This window comes from Zonotrichia albicollis, chromosome 22, assembly GCF_047830755.1.
Source record: "Zonotrichia albicollis isolate bZonAlb1 chromosome 22, bZonAlb1.hap1, whole genome shotgun sequence".
In the NCBI taxonomy this organism is placed as follows: Eukaryota; Metazoa; Chordata; class Aves; order Passeriformes; family Passerellidae; genus Zonotrichia; species Zonotrichia albicollis.
In genome coordinates, this window is record NC_133840.1 from 3,858,466 (window position 1) to 3,879,706 (window position 21,241).

General features: G+C 64.7%; 1 protein-coding gene across 5 annotated transcripts in view; it reads right to left on the reverse strand.

Moving 5' to 3' along the window:
- ABR (ABR activator of RhoGEF and GTPase) overlaps positions 1-21,241 on the reverse strand; it is a 38,089-nt gene that overhangs the window by 9,581 nt on the left and 7,267 nt on the right. Inside the window, exons 1-16 of one of the 5 annotated variants that reach the window (XM_074557152.1) lie at positions 19,223-19,552; positions 14,787-14,971; positions 9,953-10,057; positions 9,358-9,543; positions 8,883-8,990; positions 8,237-8,297; positions 6,005-6,057; positions 5,735-5,875; positions 5,313-5,434; positions 5,041-5,206; positions 4,415-4,537; positions 4,260-4,335; positions 4,025-4,129; positions 3,506-3,580; positions 3,273-3,370; positions 3,038-3,169 (exon numbers count right to left, since the gene is read on the reverse strand). In XM_074557152.1, the coding sequence (XP_074413253.1) occupies positions 3,038-3,169; positions 3,273-3,370; positions 3,506-3,580; positions 4,025-4,129; positions 4,260-4,335; positions 4,415-4,537; positions 5,041-5,206; positions 5,313-5,434; positions 5,735-5,875; positions 6,005-6,057; positions 8,237-8,297; positions 8,883-8,990; positions 9,358-9,543; positions 9,953-10,057; positions 14,787-14,971; positions 19,223-19,283 (1,797 nt within the window). In that variant the 5' untranslated portion in view covers positions 19,284-19,552. Of the gene's footprint in view, positions 1-78; positions 681-3,037; positions 3,170-3,272; positions 3,371-3,505; positions 3,581-4,024; positions 4,130-4,259; positions 4,336-4,414; positions 4,538-5,040; positions 5,207-5,312; positions 5,435-5,734; positions 5,876-6,004; positions 6,058-7,932; positions 8,064-8,236; positions 8,298-8,882; positions 8,991-9,357; positions 9,544-9,952; positions 10,058-11,692; positions 12,165-14,786; positions 14,972-19,222; positions 19,553-21,241 lie in introns of those variants that run through there. The other 4 variants (XM_074557151.1, XM_074557153.1, XM_074557154.1 and 1 more) reach the window with 4 other exon arrangements.

Consider the following 21,241-nt stretch of genomic DNA (forward strand, 5'->3'; position numbering starts at 1 on the left):
ATATCAGCGCCCCCAGCACAGAGCAGAGCCCGGCAGAGCCACCCCAGCGCCCAGCACTGCCCCCCGCACCCGGAGCACCTTCTGCCGGAGCAGCTTGCTGCGCACCCTGCCCCAGAGCCGGGCGCCCGTGTTCGGGGTTCGCTTCCCCTCGGGCTCCTCCACGCCGCGTTCGCCCCCGGTACCGGTACCGGGGCTGATACCGGGGCTTCCCTCGGGCTGCACCAACACCTCCGTCATCGCTTCGGCTCCGGGCAGGCGACACGAGGGTGCCCGCGGCTGGCTCAGCGCAGCATCGGCATCCGAGCGGTCAGCGGGGCCGGGCCAGGGGAGCCCGGCTGGGGCGGCGAGCGGCCGGGGCTCATCCTCAGGCTGCGCGCCGGGCTGGCGAGGCAGCCCCAAAACCTCCCTCCCTCTCTCTCTCTCCCTCCCCTTGCGAGGAAGTGACTCAAAGGCAGCCCCCCCCCCGGCGGCCCCCACGCGTTTAACCCTCGCCCTGCCGCTCGGGAGCGCTGGGGGGGCTGCCCGGGCACCGCCGCCGGGATCCGCTGTTATCCGCTGCTGTTATCCCCCTGCCGTTATCCGCTGTTTTTATCCCTCTGCCGTTATCCGCTGTTGTTATCCCTTCCCGTTATCCCCTTGCCGTTCTCCCTTTGCCGCCCGGGCTCCCCGCCGCCGGTATCCGCTGTTTTTGTCCCTTCCCGTTATCCCCCTGCCGTTCTCCCTCTCTCGTTCTCCGCCCCGCAGCCCCAGCGGCAGCCGCGGCCCCCGAGGCACGGCCGCTGGCGGCTGCAGCATTCCCGGCTCCCCGCAGGAGCCAGGCTGGCTCTGCTGCCCTTGCTGAGGCTTTTGGGGTCTGTTGTCATGCCTGGGTACCCCCATGTCCTCCCTCTGTGTACCCTGGCCCTTGTCAGCCCCACTGCCAGCAGGGCAGGGAAGCCCTGGAGGGTCCCTGTCTGCTGAGGGACAGGCTGAGGTGCAGCTTGGGGGGATTTGAGTGTCCTCCAGTCCATCCCTCAGCAGCCCCTGGGGTCCCTTCAGGTCACTATGAGTCCCTGCAGGTCAGGGGTGCCTCAGCATCACAAATCTCCCCTGCCAGAGACTCCGCCAGCCCAGGGAAGAGGACAGACAGACAGACAGACAGGCAGCTATTCCCTGAGGGCACAGCAGGCACCGTGCCCATGACAACACAGGCTCTGCTCCAGCAGCCAAATCTCTCCGTGCATCAAATGGGCTGAGGAAGGGGGTCCTGAGCCCCCCTTATGCACCCACTGCCTTCTCCTCCAGGGCATGGGGGGCACATCCAGCCTCTGTCCCCTGCAATGTGGGCACGAGCACTCACAGCCTGCTTTGCCCACCACAACACCCGCCTGCCATCCTGGCACAGCAGCACACACCCCTGCCAGCACCCAGCACACACAGCCCAGCTGCTGGGAGCAACTGGGACGGCTCAGAGCAGGGCTGCAGGGGACACAGGACCCTCATGGGCACACGAGCCAAACAGGGCAGCCCCATCCCGACCACAGCATATTCCAGCTTTGGAAAATGGGGTTAATAACAACAAAACAGGGTTAGTGCCAGCCAGGAGTCACAGCTTCCCACTGAGCAGACAGCGCTGCTATGTGGAACCAGCAGCAGCCCATGATGAGCCCAGGGACCAGCCAGGGTGAGGAACATCCAGGGCAGCATCTCTGCCTGAATGCCTCAGGGACAAGGCAGGGGGGCAGCCCTGGGGCTTGACTACAGCCCAGAGCCCCAGCAGCAGCACTGCCCATCCCACTCACAGCTGTCCTGCCCTGCCACCAAGCCCACCCCCGTGGCTCGGGTGACACCAGGACAGCCCCAACCCTGTCGCTCTTCCATCCACCCATCCAGATCCTGCTTGGGATAAGCAGCCCCAGGGCCTTCTCTCTTTCCTGCTCTTCCCCCAGCGCTCTTGCACAGCGGGTACGGGCTGTGCTGTCCCTGTCCCGACCCCCGCATCTCCCAGCATGACTCATGTTTGTTGATCCAGGCTATTTCCGAGAGCGCAGCTGGACTGATCCCCGCGGGACACCGAGCCCCTTCCCTGCCCTGGCCGTCCCCCTTGGCCCAGTGCCACCCCCACAGCGCTGCTGCCTGGGGGAGAGGGCAACAGAGGGCTGATCTCAGGTATGGACAAGCCACTGGTGGGGCTGAGCCTCCTCTTCCCACATTGTGCCCCCTCCAGTGCTGTTTCCCCACAGCATCTCCATTCCCTGCAGCATCTCCCTGCTGCTCTCTGCTCCCCTGGGACCTGCCCTCAGCTGCTTTCCCACGGAGCAGGCAGCCCTGAGGGGCCCTTTGAAGTGTCCCAGGCGTGATCCTGTCCCCAGCACAGCCAGGAACACACAGAGACACCCCCAGCCCCAACTGTGCTCCCCTGCCCTGAGCTTCCCTGCAGCCTGGCCAAGGTGGCTGCAGGAGGAATGGGAGGGCTGGGGGTCTGCCTGCCTTCCACTCCATGCTCCTGGTCCTGCTCACCTGGGAGCATCTCAGGGCAGCCCAGGCCTCCATCCTGCCTGCCTGGCAACCACCAATCAGAGGAGCTCAGCCATTGCCCTGGAAACCCCCGTTGCCATAACAGCAGCTGATGGAGGCATAGGGAAGGCAGATGGCGGCAGAGGGGGACACAGGAGGGACGGGGGGCTGCACATGCAGAGCCCTCCCCAGGGCAGCTGCCAACCCCTCCCTGCAGCCCCCCGGGGCCACAGCACAGAGAGCAGCAGAACAGAAACAATTCCAGCCCAGCTGGGGCTGGATGCACCTCTGCCAGCTGCACAAAGGCCCCTCTCACTTTTTCCCACCTTCTCCTGCAGCCACTGTGCCCCAGGACCATCACCCCTATGCCTGATGCCCACCCACCTCACTGCCTTCAACCCCACAATTGCTGTACCCCGCTCCCAAAAGCAGAGCTGCCCACGCCAAGGCATCACCCCAGGACAACCCTCCCAGCCCAGGTGCCAGGCCCTAAAGGAGTCCCTCTTTGGGTGAGAGGATGCCCAAAAGCCCCAGAGCATACCTGGATCTGCCCCTTGCCCATGATCTTGTCCACAATTTCGTTGTTGTCCTTGTTGAGTTTGGTCTTGTCGTAGCACTTCTCGTAGCAGAGGATGCGCAGGGACTGGGAGCCCTCCAGCTCAATCTCAAACTCCTGGGGTGTGGAGGGAGGGTGGCTCAACCCCAGCACCCCAGAGCAGCTCCAGAACTGGGGAAATGGGGAGCACAGCCCCTCCCTGCAGGCCACCCTCCCTCACCTCGTTCCACTGCGGCTCCGTGGTGTCCCGGAACACCCTGGTCTTGGCTTTGCTGACAAAGTAGCCAAAGGAGTCCACCTCCAGTGTGCAGTAGAGATCTGGGGGAGCAGACATGGCTCAGCACCCTAGAACACCCTCTCCATCTCCCAGGGCACCACGGTGGGCAGAGCAGGGCCACGTGCTGGATCCCAACTCTTCTGAGCCCCTCCAAGCTGGGTGGGCACCACACTTACTGGCTGACTGCTTGAAGCCCTTGGCAGAGTGGACGATGACATGCAGGAACCCATAAAGCCCTGGGGACTCGTCATCTGTGGCAGGAGAGCAGAACAGAAGTTTTGTCAGGGCCTGAGGCTGGTCATCCCCAAGGCAGCCTTTGCCACAGCAATCAGTGCCTGCAGCGACACCCAACCCCCACAAGCCCCTGCAGGGACATCCCTAAGTCCTGTATCCCCCACTGACACACATCCCAAGCTCTCCTGCTGCTGGACAGCCCTGGGGATGTTCCCAGTGTGGCTGTCTGGGTCTCACCCTGGGCACACGGCTCCTGCCCAGCCCACGGTGTGGGATGGCGAGAGCCCGAAATCAGCCCCATGCTGCAGCCGGGATTGCTCAGCCTGGGAGCCCGACGCTGCTCCAGCAGTGCCACCTGGTGGGAAGCTGTCCCCTGCACAGCAGAGTCCCTGCTCCAGCCCAGGGACCCCGCAGTGCTGCCAGCACCACCCCGAGCACAGCAGGACCCAGCGGCCACTCACCGTCCTTGTTGCTGGTGACTGGAATGTTGTGGACGGTGCGTAGCTTGAAGCAGGATCCCGTGAGCACCTGCAGCTCCACTGAGCTCAGGACAAAGGCCTGGAGGTCTGGGAGAGGACAGAAACTTCAGAGGGACACAGCCAGTGCTGCAGAGACTGCAGAGCACCAGGCTGGGATCCTATAGGGTTTCTGGGGTGACCAGGAGCCTCAGGAGGGTGTCAGCAGCCCCAAACTCACCCTTTTTCTGCAGTCTCTGGATGGCCTCCCTCCACTCAGACCGCTCGTAGTCGGAGGAGAGCAGGAAGAGGTAGCTCTGTAAGAGAGATGTGGCAGGCTGTGTGCAGGCAGGGCTGAGCCCAGCCCCAGCCCCAGCCCCAGCCCGCCCTCCTCACCTTCCCGTTGCGGTTGTGGATGCGGAAGGGAATGGCAGGGGAGTTGAGCAGCAGCCAGAATTCGTTCTCAAACATCTTCTTCTTGAGGCGCTCGATGGCGCGGCTCTGCCCCTTGTTGGCTTTCTGCAGACGGGGAGCAGAGGGGACCTTCCAGAGGTGCCCCTGTCCCCCAGGACCCATCCCTGATCCAGAACAAGGCACCCACCCCAAGAACAAGTCCCACACCTGTCACAGACATCTTTTATGAAAAATCCTTTCCCGAGAATTTTTCCTCCTGAGAAGCTGAGAGGCCTCAGGAACAAAATGTAAACAATGGTTATCTGCTGCTGTGGAATGCAACAGGTACATCTGTGATTGGCTCATGTTGGTTGTTTCTAATTAATGGGCAATCACAGTCAGCTGGCTCAGACAGAGAACCCGAGCCACAAGCTTTTGTTATCATTCCTTCTTTTCCTATTCTTAGCTAGCCTTCTGATGAAATCCTTTCTTCTATTCTTTTAGTGCAGTTTTAATATAATATATATCATAAAATAATAAACCAGCCTTCTGTAACATGGAGTCAGATCCTCGTCTCTTCCCTCACCCTCGGACCCCTGTGAACACCGTCACACACACCCTCCTCTCACCTCCTTCTGCACCTCGCTCTTGATGGCTGAGATCTTCATCTTCATGTCCTCCAGCTCGTGGTCGGGGATGACGTGCACCTGCGGGCAGTGCTCCGACTCCTCCGGCGAGGGGAACACCAGGTCGGCCAGGGGCACGTACCACTTGCAGTCGTACTGCTGGTGCTTCCTGCAGCCAGGGCACGGTGCTGACTGACGCCTGACCCCTCCCTGGCACACCTCCCACCCCACTGAGGGACAGGGAGTTGTGGCAGAGCACCCAGCGCCCTCCTTACCCCACTGCTGTCTTCTTCAGCTTGGCACAGAGCAGCACGTCGGTGAAGAGGAAGACATGCCGCAGCTTCCTCGAGCCCTCTGACAGCTCCACCAGGAAGCCATCCTTGACAAGCTGCCGGGTCTGCGGGACAGAGGGGCTGCCATGAGAGCAGGCAGGGAGCAAAGGGCAGTAATCCATGGGGAAAGGCCAACAGTCCTGTCCCTCTCTGTGGCTCAGCCACCAGGAGCATGGAAAGGTCCATGTCCTCTATGTCCAGCAAGCAGCAAGGACCAGGTAGAGGCCTAACCTTGTACCTGGAACTGTATCTGGAGGAGCCCCTCCAACTCCTACACAGGTACTAAGGAGCTCTTCGGGGCAGGGGGCTGGCAGAGGGCTCAGCCCTCACCCTGTGCCCGGGCACTGCCCACCCCACAGGCTCACCTCGCCCTTGGGGGTGGTGACCGCTGTCCTCCGGGGGTCGATGTCCTCATTGATGCTGGAGAGGAAGTTCTGGGAGATGCGGAGGGCGTCCTGCAGCAGCGGGTAGTCAGGGTGGTCAGCTGGGGTGTGCTTGAGGAGGTCCTGGAAGGAGACAGGCACAGGTGAGCAGCTCGAAATCACCCAGCCTGGAGTGCCCTCATCAGCACTCCCCAGGAGCAGCAAAGACAGAGGCCACCACCATCCCCGTGGTGGCTCTGGTGTCACACTCACGTGCAGGACGAGGGTGCTCCGAGTCACCCGGTCGATGGGTTTGTACAGCAGCGCTGAGGGGAGAGACAAAGTGTCAGCAGCCACCTGTGACACACAGAGGAGCCCTGGCCCCTCTCCCAACTGTCACAGAGAGCACAGGGGCAAGGAGGGGAGCCCAGGTGCCCAGGGCAAGCATCTGATCTCTGTCCTGAACAATGGCGGTAGTGGCAGGAGCAGGGGGGAGCCAGCACTGCCACAGTGCCATGTCCTGGCACTGCCACAGCCCCGTGTCCTGCAGTGCTGGGGACATCAGGAGCCACAGCCAGGCTGGTGTGCGGTCCTGGGCAGTGGGTTCAGGATGTCCCATCCCACCTGTGGCAGCACAGGGCTGGCACAGCCCTCTGAGGGCAGGGCCTCCCCGGAGGGCTGCACCCACACTTGCTGTGCTGTGGCTGAGGAGCGGAAGAGCTGTTCCTCACCCTCAGCAGCTTTTTCAGTTTCCCTTTTTGCTCAGCGCTGGGTCCCGTCTCTCACCAAGCTCTGCCACGCCATGGGACACCCTGTACCCACCCCTCTGCACCACCCCAGGCAGCCCTGGGTGCAAAGGGGGCCCAGGCTGCTCCAGCAGCAGCAAAATCCCCAACTACAGAGAACACCGAGGCTTCAGCCCCACAGCCCTGCCCCATGTCCCTGCCTGCAGCCCCCCTGACTGCCTGTGGGGCTCCATCCAGGGCAGAGCTGCCTCACACACAACCACACAACACACACAGGGGGTACAGACACCCCCTTTCTCCTGCCACACGCCCTCCCAGCAGGAAACAGCCCCAGAGGCTCCTCAGGGGCACATTTCAGTGGAAGCAGGCAGACCCTTCTCCTCCTGCCCACCTCTCTGGGCAGGCAAAGGCACAGAGCCCCCTCACAGTGCTGCTCCCTGTGCCTGGCCACATTGACGTCTCCCCAGGCTGCTGGTTTCCCTTCACTTTGGAGCACTTCCCCAAACTGCCAGGGCTGAGAGCAGACAGATTTGGGCCATGGCAGAGGAGGGAAAGCTGCCACCTCCTCAGCCTGGGCTGACTCATGGGGGGCTCCCATCCCTGTGATCCCAGAGGGGGCTGGCTCATGGCCCCCAGCCCTGAGACAGGGTGGGCAGGGGGTCTCTGTTCAGGAGGTGACAATGCCAGGCTGAACCCCTGGCTATCCCCAAGGCAGCCTTTGCCACAGCAAGCACAGTGCCTGCAGTGACACCCAAATCCCCCAGGCCCCTGCCGGGACATCCCTAAGCCCTGTATCCTCCACGGGCAGACATCCAGAGGCTGCACCCCGCAGCTCCATGCCAGAGGGTAAAACAAGAGCCCTGCTCCCTGTGACAGCCAGCCAGAACCCTGCTCTGGGATAGAGGTGACAGGCAGGATGTCCCCCCCTTTTCCACCATGAGGAAGGATGGACCCTCCTGCTGCCATCACTACAGGAACATGCAAAGCTCCGGGGAGCCCCTGGAGGGGTGGTCCCAGCACAGCAGAGGAGCAAGGAGCTCCCTGTGCCCACAGCCCTGCCAGCCTGGGACCCACAGGGAGCAGAGGCAGGGATGCGCGGTGCCTCTCCTCCCAACCACGGAGAGCTGGACATTCCATCCCCACGATGCCGGGGCAAACGGGGACCCCTCCCCATCACCATCCCCACAGCACAGCCCGGCACGGGGGGCGGCTCCCCCAGCCCAGCACCCCCTGCCCACCGCAGCTCCCTGTGTCCCATCAGCGGCACCATCCATATCCATGCCCGGCGGGGACAGCGAGCGCGTGGCTGCGTGTGCCGGAGCCAAGATGATTCAACCGAGCCTGGAACAAAGACGCTCCCAACTTCATCCTGCAGAGCACGACCGCAGCCTCCACCCCCCGGCGGCACCGCTCCCTGCCGGCCCCCCAAAAGCGGAGCCGCCCCCCTGGCCTCACCGTAGGTGCAGTTACAGCAGAGCCGGACAATGAGGAGGATTTCCATGGCAGCCCCGGCCCCGCGCAGCCATCGCAGCAGCTCAGCCCGGCTGCGGCACCGCTCCGGCCGCTCCGCACGGGGAGGAGCGCTGGGCAGGGGCTGGGGGCTGCCGCACGCCCCCCGCATCCCAAAGAGCCGCCTGTGACCCCCCCTTCCCCTTCCCCTCCCTGCCGGCTCCAGGCACACAAAGGGCTCGGTAATTCAGCCCCGCACACAAAAGGATGCGAACCCCTCCCCGAATCCCTTTCCCCGCGTCCCCCGTACCCTCCATGGTGACGGACGTGTGGCTCTCCTTGGAGTCCTTGGGGCCCTTCACCTTCAGCTCCTAGGGAGGGAAAGCCCCATCAGCACAGCCCGTGGGAGCTGGGGTGGGGGGAAGGTCGTGGCTCAAGGTCATGGGGACCCCCCAACCGCTCCCGCACCCCCTGGCCCCAGCCCGGCCGTGCTGGAGGGCACACACGGGTGCTGGGTGAAGGAGGGTGGGTTCCTGCCTGGCTGGGAGCAGCTTAGGCTGTGCCCAGTGGCTGGGACATGGTGGTGATGCCACGGAGATGAACAGGAGCAGGGAGCCCAGGTTGTAGCCATGGAGGTCCCAATTTCTAAAGAGGATCCAGGCACGGAGCTCCAGGCAGCAGGAATGAGCCACAGGTGCTCAGCACTGATGACAGCACAGGCTGAGCCCAACCTGAGCCTGCACAAGGTGGGGACAACCTCCTGCAATGCCCAAAAGAGCACGGCCCTCCAGCAGAGCCCCAGTGGCCCAGCCCTTGGGGACAGTCCCTGCAAGTCCCCAGGGCAGGGAGAGCATCTCCACGGGGCAAACACAGTCAGCTCAGCCACAAGGACAGTGTTCTCTGCCCTGTGCACGGACACAGCCCTGTCCCACTGGCACAGCCCCATCCCAGCTTACCTCTGAGATCTTCTGGAACTGGTAGTTGCTCTGGCTGCACTTCTCTGCCGTCTCCAAAGCGATTTTGTAGTTATCCACAAAGGCCTTGTAGACGCCCAGCTGGCTGGCCTGTGGGGAGTGGGGGTTAGCCAGGCACCAGCAGGGTGCTGAAGCCCCCCACAGCACCCAAGGCAGCCCTTGAGGTGACACTGCTCAGAGCTGTCCCCTCCTGGCAGGACACTCAGCCAGCTTGGCTCCTGCTCAGGGCAGGATGGTGGAGCTCCTGCCCAGCCTGTGCCTCCAAAAACCTCCAAAATCCAGCAGAGAGATAACAAGTGCCTGGACAGCAGAAGCTGAAGCTACAGCCCTTCAACCTGGCCTCTCCTTCTCCTCTCCCCAGCACGGTCACAGCATCCATGGGCACAGCCCCTGTGGGCATCACAACTCCAGCCCTGCTCCTCTTCCAAGTGGAGCAAGACCCAGGGAAGGTGCGTACCAGCTTCTGGAAGAGGTGGCCCATGGTGACATTGCTGTCCCACTGCTGCACCTTCGGGCACAGGCTGTCGTAGAACTCCTTGTGGATCTCATAGATATCCTGGATCTTGTAGAAAATGGTCTCGATCTGCTGGAGGGTGAGGACAGGCTGCGACGTGGTGGCCGTGGCCTTCAGTGGCTTCATGGGCTGCCAAAGGAGGGAGAGCCTGAGATGAGGGCTAAGAGGAGAACACTGGGGGTGAGGAGGATCTGAGCTGGCAGCGAGGGCTGCCCAGGATAGATGGACCAAGGCTGGCAGCTGGACATGGGGCACTCCAGGCTGGTGCATCCTCGGGCTTCCCCGCAGCGGCAGTGACCCCGTGTTGTGCAACAGCGTCTCGCCATGAAGGTCAGCAAGGCCACAGAAGGAAACAGGGTGACAAATATGTCCCCAAAAGGGACATGGGGAGCAGGGGAGGTGAGATGGGGGTAGACAGAGCAAAGCTGGCCCTGGTGTGGCTCCTGGAGCTTTGCTCCCACTCAGGCTGATGTGGCTAGGGGAAGGCACCCAGGAAAAAATGACTCCATCCATCCATCCCTGGAGGGGCTGTGCTCACCAACAAGAGGGCCTCCAGCTGGTTGATGTAGATCTCCTCGCTGGCCAGGAAACCGGACAGCACCAACTTCCGCATCTCCAGGCCTTTGCCAGCATCCCGCTCGCCCTGCAGAACACAGCAAGGAGCCTGGCTGAGCCAGCAAGTGGCACAGGAGGAGACCCCTCATCCCACCAGGTTGGGCACAAATCCCTGCCAGTGCCGGGGGAGCTCCGTGGCAAGGCCTGGGCTGTGCCCGGTGGGCAGCAGAGCCCGTCTGGAGCCAGCTGGGAAAGCCACGAGCTGTGCTGGCTGCTGTCCCCTCCCTGCTCCGGGCTGGCCACGGGCCCGGTGCCACTGGCAGCGCTCCAGGATGGCGCACAGCATGGCAGGACTCTCCCAGGGCAGAGTCCAGAGACGCCCAGTGAAATCATGCTTGGCGCTGGATGGGCTCCCACGTGACGGGGCACCACCCTTTCCCTCGGCTGAGGTTTCCCTTGGGAAGTGCCACCCCAGCAGGCACTGCCCAGTGGCACCGGGGCATGGCCCAGCACCCAGGTCTGCTGCAGCACTGATGTTCCTGTGGTGTGACCCTCATGGCAGGGCTGGGGGGGCTCTGGGACCCTCAGCGAGGCTCTGCCAGTGCCCAGGCATGGACACCCCAGCCCCTGGACCATCCTTGGTCACACCTTGGCATCTCCTCTTATAAATCACACTTGAGACCAGGCTTTGCCTCCCAGACAGGGGCCAAGCAGAGCCATGGGGGCGTCACTCTGGGCCATTCAGGATGGTTTGGGGGGCACATTGGTCGTGTCTCACCTCTGCCCATGCCAGCCCTGGCTCTTGTGCACAGCCCCAAGGTGGGCATGGATCAGGATCAGCATCTCTCTGCCCCATTCCAGTGCCCATCAGCCAGCCCTGGGGGCTGCTGTGACAACAGAGTGTCCCCCCTGCCAGGCTGGGCCATTCAGGCTGGGCCACGGTGACAGAGCAGCAGGAGGGTGAGCGGGGGGGCCACTTTTATTCACCAGGAGCTCGTGGGCTCTTTGCCACAGATTAGTCACGGGCTCTTCCTGCTTCCCCAGCCTGGGCCCTGCGCAGGAGCTCAGCAGATAAGGGGCCCTCCCACGCTCGGGGCCCACGCACCCCACGGGGACAATGACAACCCCCGTGACCCAGAGCAGTGACACAAGCCAGGGCCTTGTGGTTGCCCCATGCAGGAGACCCCAGGAAGAGCAGGGCCAGGGCCCTCTTCCAGCACCCAGGCACCCTGGCATGAGGGTGGGCATGAGAGGGATGCTGAGCTGCACCTGCCAGCACAGGGGTCGCCCCTCAGCTCTGTTTTGGGGCTGTTTAGGGGTTTCTGGTGGCCGAGTGTGGGAATCGGCCAATAGCCGAGCAGCGGTCAGAGTGTAAAACCAGCCCCTTCCTGAGCATCCGGTGCCGCTCTGCTGAGCCCCTCAGCTCCCACCCCGCAGCACGTGTGGCTCTGCTCCCCCTGGAAGCACAGCTGGGTGCTCAACCCCACGCTGAGCCCCCCACACCTGGAGCCTGGCACAGCCGTGCCCCGTGCCCTGGCACAGGCAGCCCTGGGGCTGCGGTGGGGCCGCAGTGATGCTCCCGCCGCTGCCAGCTCTGCCCCCCGCCAGCTCCCACCGCATCGCCCCAGGACTGTTCCAACACCCGGGCATCACCAGCACCAGCCAGATGCCCCTCGTCCCCACACCCACTGCCCAGCACGGGCAGGGTCCCCCCGCTGCCCACCTTGTCGCCGGCCGAAAACGGAGACACGGGGCTGGTGGGGGTTCCTGGCTCAGAGTCATCTTCATCCTCCAGCACTTTATCCAGGTACCCTATGGCCTCCTCTTCCTCCTCCATGGCCGGCCGGACAGCGGGGCGCACAGGGCACCCCACAAGGCTCCGGGCAAGGCGCTCAGGCGGCCGGGCTGTCCCAGCCTGACTCAGCCCTGGACGCCGGCCACCAGCGCGGGATGAAAGGAGCCATTATGGGATCCCCGGTGCTGCTCCAGCCTGACCCAGCTCCGGCCTCCCCGTCCAGCCCCCGCCGGCCCGGGCGCTCCCGGCGGCGGCTCCGGGCTCGGCAGCGCTGCGAGCGCAGGGCCGGCCCCGCTCTCGGCTCGGCTCCGCTCGGCCCCGGGGCCGCGGGCGCTGCAGGGGCCGCTGCCCCAGCCCCAGAGCCCCAGCCCCAGCCGGCCCCGCCGCTCCGCCCTGCGCTCCTACAGGAAATGCTCTCCCGGCTACGGAGGTGGGGCCGCTCCGCCGCCCCGTGGGCAAGGCTGGGGCGAGCGCTGAGCCGTCCCCGTGGGCTCCGCCAAGGTGGCTCCGGCAGGAGCCGCGGGGAGGGGACCCCTGCCAGCCCCACCCCGGCAGAGGGAGAGCATCCCCCTCTGGACCCCCCAGTCCCGTGGGAAGGAGCAGCAGAACCTCGCCGCCAGCGAGAAGTGAGCTTGGAGGGCAGCAGCATCACCCAGTGCCACACGGGGACCCGGCTGGGCACCCCCAGAAGGGACCAGAGCTCTCCGTGCCCCAGAGGGGACTCGGGGCAGTGTCACCGAACCGAGCCGGGTGTGCTCACACAGAGCTGCCACACCGGCTGGCACCTCAGCGCTGAGCCCCGGGGCAGCGGGACATGGGGACAGCAGCGGGACATGGGGACAGCAGCGCGGCTGTGACGCTTGTGAGGGACACTGAGGGCCTCGGCAAACAAGGCAAGAGCAGGCTGGAGGAGGGGACATTCATGCAAGAGCTGCTTCAGCAGTTTCCCCCGGGCTCCTGAGAAGCAAAAGGGGAACCAGTGGCTGCATGTGCTCTGCCCACAGGAGCCATCTCTTCTCCCTGCACCCATCTGAGCCTGCAACAAACTCCTGCTGTGAGATGTGGGGACACAGGGACTTTCCAGAGCCCGTGTCCAGCCCTGTGTCCATGCCACAGCTCAGCCTTTGCACCACAACCCTGCCCAGCATGGCAGAGTGGGGAATGGTCCCTGTCCAGGGGAATGCTGCCCACAGTGCCAAACCCAGCAGCACCCAAGCAGGGGCTGGGACACCGACTCCACACCACAACCACATCCCACGGTGGGATGGGGAGGGTTAAGATGTGTCTGCACGCAGCAGTCACAGGCCGCAGACATGGTTACAGCTGCCCCAGGAGCCTGCACGACGAGATGCCCCAGCAGAAACCTCCTCAAACCAGCTCTCACAAAGGCAGTGCCACCAGTCCTGCCTCCCTGCAGGAGAGCAGTGGGCCGAACCTGGCACCCTGTGCCACCCAAGCACAAGCCTGTGCCCCTCGCACGGCTGCACACACTGTGCTGGCATTGGAGGGAGCTCTGCCAAGCCCCAGCACAAGCAGCTCCAGATAAAGAGAGGGAGGCAGAGCTGGCACCGGGCTCCAACACTTCCCAATCCTGTTTGTCACAACCAAGTCAATGTCCCTGCCTGTGCCCAAACCCACCGTGCCCTCAAGGACACCCGTCTGCAGCATCTCCCCCCAGTCCTGTCCCCAGAGCCACCCTCTGCCCGCCTCGGGGCCAGAGCCCAGCGCCGAGTGCCAGGGTGGGGTGAAGGGCTGTGCTGGGGGTTCAGGGTGCCCGAGTGGTTCAGAGCCAGCCCCGGAGGCGGTGGCAAAGGGCAGCACCCTCCTCTCCCTCCCCAGGGGCGCTGGGACGGCGATGCTGCGCAGGGCGACCCTGGGGAGGAAGCCACACCTCTCCCTCTTCTGCCTCAGCATCCGGGTCAGGAGCTTAACTCTTTCCATGACAAAAATAAAACTTCACTTTTCCCAGCCCGAGCAGCGGCAGCGCCGGGGAATCCCCCAGCCCGGGGCCGTGCGGTTGCTCCCCGCATTAACCCCGAGGGGCCAAAGCTCCTGCCTGGACCCCACCGCTCCCGGGCCTTATGGAAACTTTCATTCTGGAAAAATCCCCACTTTTTTCCCTTTGGATCCCGCCCCGCGCAGCTCTCCGGGCATTCCTCCTCTTTCGGAAAACCAGAGCGCTTCCCGAGGATGCGCCGCGAACAGCAGGAGTTACATTTAAACCGTGCACAGCGAGGGGGGGCACCTTGTGTCCCCAGCCCTGCTGGCGCCTGGTCCCCGAGTGCCACTAGATGGAGCCGGCAGCCCGGCGGAGCCGCTGGCTCTGTCCCCAAGGGCTCCCGGGGCTGGGGACCCGGCAATTCCTGTCCCCAAGGGCTCCGAGAGATGGGGACCCGGCAATTCCTGTCCCCAAGGGCTCCGAGAGATGGGGACCCGGCAATTCCTGTCCCCAAGGGCTCCCGGGGATGGGGACCCGGCAATTCCTGTCCCCAAGGGCTCCCGGGGATGGGGACTCGGCAATTCCTGTGCCCTGTCCCCAAGGGCTCCCGGAGATGGGGACCCGGCAATTCCTGTCCCCAAGGGCTCCGGGAGATGGGGACCCGGCAATTCCTGTCCCCAAGGGCTCCCGGGGATGGGGACCCGGCAATTCCTGTCCCCAAGGGCTCCGGGAGATGGAGACCCGGCAATTCCTGTACCCTGTCCCCAAGGGCTGCCGGAGATGGGGACCCGGCAATTCCTGTCCCCAAGGGCTCCCGGAGATGGGGACCCGGCACTCCCCATTTCCAGCACGCCCGCCCCGGGACCCGCTGCCCGGCCAGCCCATACTCTCCTGGCTCTGTCACCGCGTGGCACTGCGGGACAGGGACACATCGTGTCCCACGGGCACGGCATCCCCCGAACTGCCGCTCCCCGGAGCCCAGACTGCCGCGGCCGGCAGAAAATTGGGCTGCCAGGCACAATCCCCAGGTCAGAGCAGCACAAACACCGCTGGCACCGAGACCCCCGCGCCTCCAGCACCTACCCCTGTGCCGAGGCCATCGGCGGGCGTGGGTGACACACCGTCCCCGCTGTCCTGGCCGCGGGCGCTGAGCTGGGGGGACATGGTGGGCGACTCATCGATGTAGGGCATGGTTTCCGAGCCCTCCGGCAGCGCCTTGGGCTCCTCGTTGCCCTCGGCGTCGTACTCGTCCGCGCCATAGTTGAAGTCTGCCGGGGTGAGAGAGGGTGGCCGTGAGTACCGGGCACGGCTCGGGGACACCGGGTGGCACCGCGGCCACCCAGCCCAGCCCGTGCTCACCCGCGGGCAGCTGACCCCGCGTCCCAGCGCCGCTCAGGGCCAGCCCCGGCCAGCCCCGCTGCCTGCTCAGCCAAGCGGGCACGGAGACATCAGAGATCACAGCGAGCATCCCCAGCCCCGCAGGCATCCTCTGCTCGACACACTTCCCTATATTTGAATAATTAACGGAACCGAGAGGCCCGGCGGCCCCGTCTGCGCAGGGACAGCTGCTCTGCCAGACGCTGCGGCCCCGTGCAAGTGGCTGTGCCCTGCCTGCCCGCCGGCCACATCCCTGTGCCATCCCTGTGCCACCCCCCGGGACAGACGAGCTGGGCTGGCACCCACGGCCGCGTCCTCCTCGCCTGTCCGTGCCCACACTCCTCGGAGCTGGAAATGCCAGGATGCCCAGCTCGGGGGGCAGTGCCACCCCCGCGGGGTGAATTGGGCATTCCCTCCCCGATGGGGGACAGAGAGGGGGGAATGAATCCTGCACTGGGAATGAGACCCCCCCGGCCAGAACAGCACCCATTTGTGGGTGCCCCACACTGCCCCATCACCCAAGGCCTGGGGGAAGGAATTTGGGGGACACAGAGCCCCAAGGGGGAGGCGGGGGGGGTCTGCAGAGGGGCCAGGGGCGCAGCGGGGCCCGGGGTACATCCGAACCCGTTTCCATGGGAACGGCAGCGGCTCGGTGGCGGCTGCAGCAGCCCCGAGATGCCTACAAAGGGGAGGGGGAAGGGAGCCCGGCTGCGGCAGGGCCGGCCGGGGGTGCACCCGGCACCCCCCACCCCAAGGCAGCGGCCAGGAGCCCTTCGGCAGCCCCCAGAGAGGGAGGGGGCTCGTCCAACACCACCCCCATGGATCCCTGGAAGCCACATCCCCACAGGGTTCCTGGGCACAGACACTGGGGAGAGCCCAGATAAGAGCCCAGCTGATAACCTGGGCACAACGGGGTGCGCTGGGGTCAGAGCAGCCAGCCCAGACCAAACCCCACACTGCTGCCACTCCATGTCCCCAGGGCCATCCTGGACAAGGACTCCCCTGGCTCCCACCAACACCACTCAGCACATTAATATTACATCCTGCTTCCTGGGGAAAGTGGATAAATCTTTAAATCAAAGTGTGCTCAGGCCAGGAGCCAGTGCCAGTGGGGAGGGATGGATGGGGAGTCCCATCCTGCACCTGAGAGGGGTTGGAGGAGAGCTGTGACATGGGCCAGATGCACCCCACCTCTGCCAGCACACCACAGCCCTCTCAGACCTTATTTCTTTAGCAATCTGCTGATGACAATCCCTCAGTGGGCCACCACAGCCCACCTTCAACCCAGGAGCGGAGTGGATTGCATCCCACTGGCCCTCAGCTTCCAGGAAAAAAGGATCCCTGGCTCTGACCTGCTCTGCCTCCTCATGGTGGGCTGTTCATCATCTCCTGTCCTGGACAGTCCCAGCTGTGATGCTTCCAGCACCATCCAGGAGCACAGCAGCATAAGGCTCACCAGCACTGGTGTCTCCCATGATGGTCACTCCCCAGGACACCACCCCTCAGAGCTGCCCTCACCCAGGGACTGTCCCCAGGCTGGGAATGCCCCACAGAAACCCAAAACTCTCCCCCAAGCTCCTTTCCTAAGGGGGAGCCAAGGCAGCAGAGAGGGGACAAAGCTGATGGTCACCATCAGGTGCCACCACCTTCCCTCCACCACAGCCAAGGTCTGCAGCTCCAGGCTGCACCACAGGGACACCCAGAGTGGCACTGTCACCGAGGCAATGCTGGCAGCCCAGGTGGGGCTCATCAGCATCCAAGTAATGAGGAACAGAGTGTTAACGAGGCAGCTGGGGACCTGGGAGGTGACACCTGCAGCAGGGCAGGGAAGGAGGTGCCATGGAGAAGGAAGGGCCTGCAGGGATGCAGGAATGTCCTGGCTCTGCTGGTAGCTGTTGGAGCTGATCTACATCCCAGACCAGAGCTGGGGATGGGATCTACAGGCAGTGCCCAACAGGCACACACTGAGAGGGACCCTGAGCTGTCCCCAGGACACAGCCATGTCCCCAAGGCTCCAGCTGTGCCACCCGAGGCTGTGCAGAATTTGAGGGGCCTCATGTGGGGAGCCTGGGCACAGGAACCCCCCCAGCAACCCCAGAAGCTGCTACAGGGAGGGGACCAAGCACCACCAACCATCCAGGACAGGCAAGGGAGACACTGATGGGCGAGGGGACACAGAGGGGCTGTCCCCTGGGGTGCTTGTGGCACCCAGGCACCCAAACCCAGCATCTCCCTCCCTCCTCCCCCACAGCTGCATTGCCCCTGCAGCCTGTTCTGTGCCTGTGCCAAAACCCAGAGTTATTTTTGCTCCTGATTTTTAGCAGCAGTGGAAATCCTTCTGCTGCACCCCAGGCATGGAGATGGAGGGCAGGGAGGGAGCCTGGCCCAGGGGAGCCACTCTGGGGAACAAGGACACCCTGATCTGAAACAGCCCTGTGGCCCCAAGCCCACAGACAGCCCCAGGGCCCTGAGCTGCACCAAGGGATGCTGACACCATCAGGGCAGAGGCCCTGTGAGCTGGCACATGGTGCCAGCAGGGTGACAGGGCCAGGAACACATCCCCATGAGGGATTATTTTCCCCAGGGAAATGTTTTTGCTCTGCCACATCTTCCCAGGCTGCTGGCAGCAGGATGTTCCCCATGAGGGAGCTCAGCCCAGGGCAGCAGCTGCTCCTGCCCAGCCCGGACAGAGCACAGCCACAGCAGCTCAGGTGGCACTCCCAGCTGTTCCCTGACACTCTGTCAGCGTGTGGGCACAGCCCAACGCTTCCCCAATCCATCCCACTTCCAAGAAAAGCCCAACATCCACACAGAGCCTGTGAGATTTTGGGGGAACGCCACGGTTTGCCTGTGCCTGGGTGAAAATTCACCATGACAACACAGATGTGTGAGCTGCCTTTGGACCTGGGCCTCTGCTGAAGCGTGGCTCAACACAACAGCATCTCCTCCACACCACCACTGCCTTGCCCAGTGTGATGATGATGAAGGCTGGACCCTCCCCTGCATCCCCCAAAACATGGGCATGCCAAGCAGCCTCCCCCAGGCCTTGGGGAGGGCGGCTGGAGCAGGATTTGGGATGCAGAGCCGTGGGAAGGAGAGTGCCATGGGTGGCTGGGAAGGAGGATACAGAGGCTGGGGCTGGATGAAAATTGACCCAGGTGGCCCCAGGGCTCCAGCCCAAACCCCTGCACAGCCACCCCAGCCCCCGGAGCTGCTGGATGTGGCCCCTGGCTGTGGACATCAGATGTTTTGGGCTGGCAAACCTGGGGAGGGGGCTCAGCCCTGCCCACCGTGCCCCTTGGCGGCCCTGCTCCCTCCAGGGCATGGCAGATGCCACCTCCATGCATGGAGCATGCTCCAGAGCATCCCACCTTCCCACGCACCCGGCCAAACCCCGCTGCCCCAGCAGCGCCAGGCTCCGAGCCCAGCACTGCGCCCCAAACCCCACCCCGGGGTGCCCCCGCAGCCCCCAAAAAAACACGGGGACCCTGTGACCGAGCCCCTGATCCCCTGGATCAGCCCTGAGACCAGGACCGGCTCCGGGGCTCCCTCCTCCCTGCCGCCCGGCCGTGGGATGGGATGCGATGGGATCGGGGGGGTTCGCACCCCCGGGATGCTGCAGGACGCCCCCGGCCCCGCCGGCTGCCAGCCCCCGGTACCGACAGCGCGTTGCCACAGCACCGGCACCGCGCCTGGAGCTCGCTGCGAGCGCCGCGGCTGAGGGAGGCAGGGAGGGATGCAGGGAGAGAGGGAGAGGTGCCCTCCCACCGCCGCGATGGCACCTGCGGCCAAAAACCATCCCCATCCCCATCCCCATACCCCCGCGGGCAGTGCCGGCTGTGGGGAATAACCCGCTCCAACCTCAGCGACCCCCGAGCCGCGACCACCGCCACCCACCCTGCCCATGCAGCCCCCAGAGCCTGGGGGACGCCGGGCAGACCCCGGCCAGACCCCCAGGACATGCGGGATGCTCGCGGAGCGGAGCAGAACCCCCAGCCAGCATCACCAGCCCCATGGCCCGGCTCGGCTCCGCCCGGGACAGCGCAGCAGCATCGCTGCCCAGGCGCCGCAGCGTTACACAACAGGTAGCGGGCAGGCAGCCCCCGGCCCCCCGCGCCCCCCCGGCCGCCCCGGGCACGTACTGCTGTAGAGGGTGTCGATCCAGGAGAGGCGCGGCAGGCCGCGGTGGCTCAGCGGCTCCATCCTCCCAGCGCTGCGCCGCCTCAGCCCGCTCGCATCGCACAACAAAGGCGGCGGGCGGGAGGCGGGGGCCGCGGGCCCGGGCGGGGGCTGAGGGTGGCAGAGCCGGGCACGGGCACACGGCCGCGCTCCTGCCAAGGGTGCCCGGCGAAGGAGGTGCCGCCTGGCAATGGCAGCGCGTCCCGCCTCCCGCCCCTGCCTCGCCTCGCCGGGGGGAGCCGAGCTCGGCGTCCCCCCGCACGCAGCAGCCGCGCCGACCCTCCGCAGGGGTCTGGGCACCGGCCAGGAGGAGGAGGAGGATGAGGAGGGGATGGGGGTGGCACAGCGGCGTGTGCGGCTGCACCCCCAAGGAGAGCGGGGGGGAAAGAGGGAGCTGGCTCCATCACCCCTTCCAGCACAGCCTCTCGCTGTGACCTGGGGATGCTGGGCCAAATTCACAGCAAAACCTCTCCTCAAATACCTGAGGCTGAAGGACACAGGCTCTTCCCAGCCCTGCTCCGCTGGTTCTGGCAACCAGGGCCTGAAGGAGCCGGGAGCAGCCCTGCCCCACACACCTGGCGCTGGCAGAGCGGGACGTGGGCAGGCAGGGGTTAAACCGCCCTCCCCGGGCGCGTGTAGCCAAAGGAAACACGGAGTGCCAGAGTCATCAACCCCAATATGTCAGGGCGCCAGCCAAGCGTTCAAGTGCAAAGAGTGCCCTGGTTCAGGCTGTGCCCGGCAGGGTGGGCAGCACCCCCGGGCACCATGGTGCCAACCTCGGGCACCATCCCCGGCCCGTCCTGCCCGCGGGGCTCGGGGTGGGCACGGACCCGGAGCGGCCAGATGGAGCCGGGCAGGAGGGACAATGCTCTGCCGGGCACACGGGGAAGGCGGAGCGTGAAGTGCCAGGACGCGGGGGGGACACCTGAGGGGACCCTGCACTGCCACCGCCTGATTGCCACTGCCAGGGATGACCACGGCAGGCTCGGTGCAGCATTTTGGGGGAGCACAGCAATGCCAGAGCTGTGGCTCAGCATGGCTGGAGCACAGGGAGCCACTGGCACCCGGCATCCAGGATGAGGAGCCACTGCTGCCCCAGCACAGCCCTGCCTGCCCGGGGGCTGCATCCAGCCCTGGCATGGCAAGGACAGCCAGAACCTGCTGCACCCACGGGCTGTGGGTCAGGGTGCAACCCTAGAGCTGTCATTTGCCTTCCCCTGCCCCATCCCAGCTGCTCTGGGGAGCTGAGACTCCCTTGTCCCCAAGGCATTGGCACAGGCAGTGCCCAAGGGTGGCCAGGATGTGACAGCCTTTGCTGCTGTCCATCCCCCAGCAGCTCCCCCACTCACTCCTGCTTTGGCTCAAGCTGAGCACGTCCTCACTTTGCCCCTGAATGGATGGAGAGCTTCCTGCACACTCCACAGCAAACCCCACACCCAGCCCTGCACCCCCAGAGCCCGAGGCTCAGCCAGGAAGGTGGTGGTGGTTCAGCTGAGAGCATCAACCTTGCTCATGGCAGGAAACCACAGAGTCCGCTGGTGCCCTGGGGAGCCCTGCAGCAGCACCAGCACCAGATGCAGCTGCTCATCCTCAGCACGATGGCTGCAGAGCCGTGGGGGCAGCTGCTTTTCCCTGCACACAGGCAGGGAGGGGCTTTTCCACATTTCTCCCTCAGCCAGACACATTTCCTGGCCACTCCTGCCCACCTCTCCATGCCCCCTTTGCACATCTGCTCCTCTATCCAACACAGGCCATCAGTGAGCACTTGGATGAGCTGCCAGAGCTCCTGGAGCCCTCCCCAGGCTGGCAACCCCCAGCCTGGCACCACCCAGCAGGTCCTGGCAGTGCCAGGGCCAGGAGGACAGGCAGGCAATTCCCCACAGCTGGGTGAGTGTCCTGGGAAGTGTCTTTGGAGAAAGCCAAGCATGCTGTCTTCATACCAAATAGGAAGGCTCAAATACATCAACAATCCCATCAGAAAG